This window comes from Cebus imitator, unplaced genomic scaffold (assembly GCF_001604975.1).
Source record: "Cebus imitator isolate Cc_AM_T3 unplaced genomic scaffold, Cebus_imitator-1.0 Scaffold263, whole genome shotgun sequence".
Lineage (NCBI taxonomy): Eukaryota > Metazoa > Chordata > Mammalia > Primates > Cebidae > Cebus > Cebus imitator.
The window spans coordinates 2969714-2973011 of NW_016107578.1; the positions used below are offsets into that span (position 1 = coordinate 2969714).

Below are 3298 nucleotides of genomic sequence, written 5' to 3' on the forward strand. Positions count from 1 at the left end.
TTGAGATGGAGTTTCGCTCTGTTGACCAGGCTGGAGTGCAGTGGCACAGTCTCGGCTCACTGGAACCTCCACCTCCTCGGCTCAAGCAATTCTCCTGCCTCAATCTCTCAAATGGCTGGGATTACAGGCACCCGCCACTAGGCCTGGCTAGTTTTTGTATTTTTATTTAATTTTTTCATTTTTATTTTCTAAGAGACAGAGGTTCACCGCATTGGTCAGGCTGGTCTTGAACTCCTGACCTCAGGTGATTCACCTACTTCAGCCTCCCAAAGTGTTGGGATTACAGATGTGAGCCACTGCACCCAGCCTCTGTAATTTCTTAATGATGTCTTTTCTGCCACTACTGCCCTGCCCCTGCCTTGGGGGATCTGGGGGTCAGGGCCAATCGGGTAGCGGCCCTGGGGGAAAAGGGAGTATCTAGGTTGCTAGGCTGGCCCAGAATCTGGCCACCACAATGTAGAAACTCAGGCCCACATTTCAGCAGGCCTCCAACCCCACTGCACTCCACATTCTATTCTAGCTCACTGAAACCACAGGCTGAGACGGGGAGCTACATCTTCCAGCATGCCTGTAACTTCAGAAGGCAAGGTGCCCAGGATCCTAAACAATAATCCATGGACTATTTTCCATCATGGTATGGGGAGTTTGTTTTATTTTTTCTGAAAGAGGCTCTAGCTCTGTTCTCCAGGGTGGAGTACAGTGAGACAATCACGGCTCACGGCAGCCTCTGCCTTCTGGGCTCAGGCAATCTTCCCGCCTCAGCCTCCTGAGCAGCTGAGACTACCAGCACGTGCCACCACACTCACCTAATGTTTGAAACTTTTGTAGAGACGGGGGTCCCACTATGTTGCCCAGGCTGGTTTCGAACTCAGTATCCTGGGCTCGGCCTCCTCCCTCCTCCTGCCTCGACCTCCCAAAGTGCTGGGATTACAGGCATGAGCACCATGCCTGGCCCTGCCATCATATTCTGATCTAGGACTCCCTTTCTCACTACATCTAGGCTGTGAACTTCCCAGCAAACCCTGACTCCCGGGCAAACTCCAGCACCAAAGATTCAGCCCCCAGCACCACTGATTAACTTTTGGACCCCTAACTAGCACGCCCGGTTTCAAGGACTCCGTTTCCCAGCATGCTCAGGAACACGAACTCCAATTCCCGGCATGCACTGCATCACGGTCCTACTTCCGGTTTGAAACCGGCCAGGACAGGATTTCTTCACGGAACTCCATTTCCCAGCATCTCTCAGGAAAAAGGCTTCCCTCCCAGCATGCTCTGGGCACGGGACTACATCTCCCAGCATGCCCCGGACCGGCCGGCTCTCACCTGGGAAGGGTCCTTGCAGCTGCTGCAAATTCCCTAGAATTTTCTGGCTCAGCAGGTGGATAAGGCGGGTCACAACCTGCGGGCGTTGGAGACTGGCATTTCAGTGAGACCCGGGAAGCTGCTGTCCGAGTCCCACCTCTCCCTCCTCTGCCGGGGCTCCTGGGTCCCACCCTCAAGAGCCCCTCCCACGGCCTCGCCCTCCCTAAGTCCCTCCCTCGGGTCCCACCCCACCCAAAACCCCTCCCACACACTAGGCCCGGCCCCCCCTCCCCCGTCCCGCCTCCGCCCCCTGCCCAACCCACAACTGGCCGCACCTGCGGGTACCGACGTTTAATGTGACCCAAGGTGCCCTCGGGGAGCTTGGCTAGCTCCGTGTCGCGCACCGCATGCACTGTCGTGGCTCGCGGCTGCCGGGTCAACGCCTCCACCTGGGGGGCCGCGTGCATGACTGGGGCTGCTTGGGCGGGGAATGGGGAGGCCGAACATGGGTGGAGAGGGGGCCGTACTGCCCCACCTAGGGTTCCCCTGTAATGGCTGTGCAGGGAAGCAAGCGTCGCTCGCGACCCATCAGAACTCCGGGGAGTGGGAGAGGACAGGGATCCACGACAGGCGGGGTTCCCTTTTCCAACGAAATGAGGTCTGGGCAGGGAGTGGACTGGGTGACCTCAGAAGTCATGAGTTGCATTCACTACTCCCTGGATTGCCCGGGACAATGTGTGTACATTGTTGGGGGACTGGCCTAGAAGAGGCCAGAGGTCAGTGGGTGGGGGTGGGTGGGGCCGCACTCACCACGCCGATGAGGTCACCACGGCCATACTCGCCCACCAGCTCCTTCTTGCCACTGCCTCGCTGGATCACGCTACGCAGCCGCCCGTTGAGCACGATGTAGGTACAGTCGGAGCGGTCCCCCTGCCTGGGTGGGCGTGGCGGTCAGCAAGGTCTTACCACGCCTAGGTCCCCACCCCTAGGCCCAGCCTGAGCAGTGCAGTAGGAGCTCCACCTGTACAGCGCACGTCCCGCCTCCACCGCCGTCCAGTCAATGGCGAAGTCCATCTGGCGCACGAAGGGCGACATCCTGGCTGCCACTGTGTGCGCCGCGCTCAGCACCACACTGGGCTGTGCGCGCATGATTCTGCAGGTGAAAGGAGGAGGTGCATGGGCAGGACTGGGGGTTCCCTGGAGCACCCCAGGAGTGGAGAAAATGGGTGGTAACTTGGGATGAAAGAGGAAGGCCTCAAAATTGTCTTACAAGGGTGCTAGGAGGCCAGCTCTGGGGACTCCCTTCTGCTCTTCTAGGAGTAGGGTTGAGGGACAAGGTCCTGGACATTCCCACAAGTTGGGGTTCTCTGAGTGCCACCCGCACCCCACCCTCGGGCCCAGTCATACTCGTAGAAGTCGGACTTGGAGATCCGCAGGAAAGTGCAGTCGCGCTGGGCTCGCAGTGTGAAGATGAGAGGTTCTCCAGTGAGCACCGCCAGCTGCCCCACCAGCTCCCCGGGCTGCGCCACGAACAAGCATACGTCTTCTGCCTTGTCGATCATGCGCTGGTACACGTGCAGGCAGCCCCAGAGCACGAAGTGCAGGCTCACGTCCTGTGTGGGGAGAGGCCGAATGAACACTGAACCCGGACAGCGTGGACCCCACCCCAGCTTGGGTCAACGCGCCCCACAGGAAGAATATATAAAGAAGGAAGGAAGGGTTAAGAAAAATATGGGACGGGCCGGTGGCTCACACCTGTAATCTCAGCACTTCAGGAAGCTGAGGCAGGCGGATCACTTGAGGTCAGGAATTTGAGACCAGCCTGACCAATATGGTGAAACGCCGTCTCTACTAAAAATACAAAAATTAGCCGGGCGTGGTGGCATGTGCCTGGAGTCCCAGCTACTCAGGAGCCTGAGACAGGAGAATTGCTTGAACCTGTGAGGCAGAGGTTGCAGTGAGCCAAGATGGCAACACTGCACAGCATAGCCAGACT

At 58.3% G+C, this 3298-nt stretch overlaps 1 protein-coding gene across 7 annotated transcripts in view; it reads right to left on the reverse strand.

Annotated features, from left to right (window-relative positions):
- The window catches only part of PNPLA6 (patatin like phospholipase domain containing 6), a 28370-nt gene that overhangs the window by 11003 nt on the left and 14069 nt on the right, over positions 1-3298 (reverse strand). For all 7 annotated transcript variants that reach the window (XR_001816915.2, XM_017500172.2, XM_017500168.2 and 4 more), the window contains 5 exons: positions 2710-2915; positions 2324-2455; positions 2113-2236; positions 1638-1751; positions 1324-1399 (listed from right to left, as the gene is read on the reverse strand). Coding sequence is in view for 6 of the 7 variants with exons in the window: in XM_017500172.2 (XP_017355661.1) it covers positions 1324-1399; positions 1638-1751; positions 2113-2236; positions 2324-2455; positions 2710-2915 (652 nt within the window). In the remaining variant the exon portion in view is untranslated. The remainder of the gene's footprint in view (positions 1-1323; positions 1400-1637; positions 1752-2112; positions 2237-2323; positions 2456-2709; positions 2916-3298) is intronic.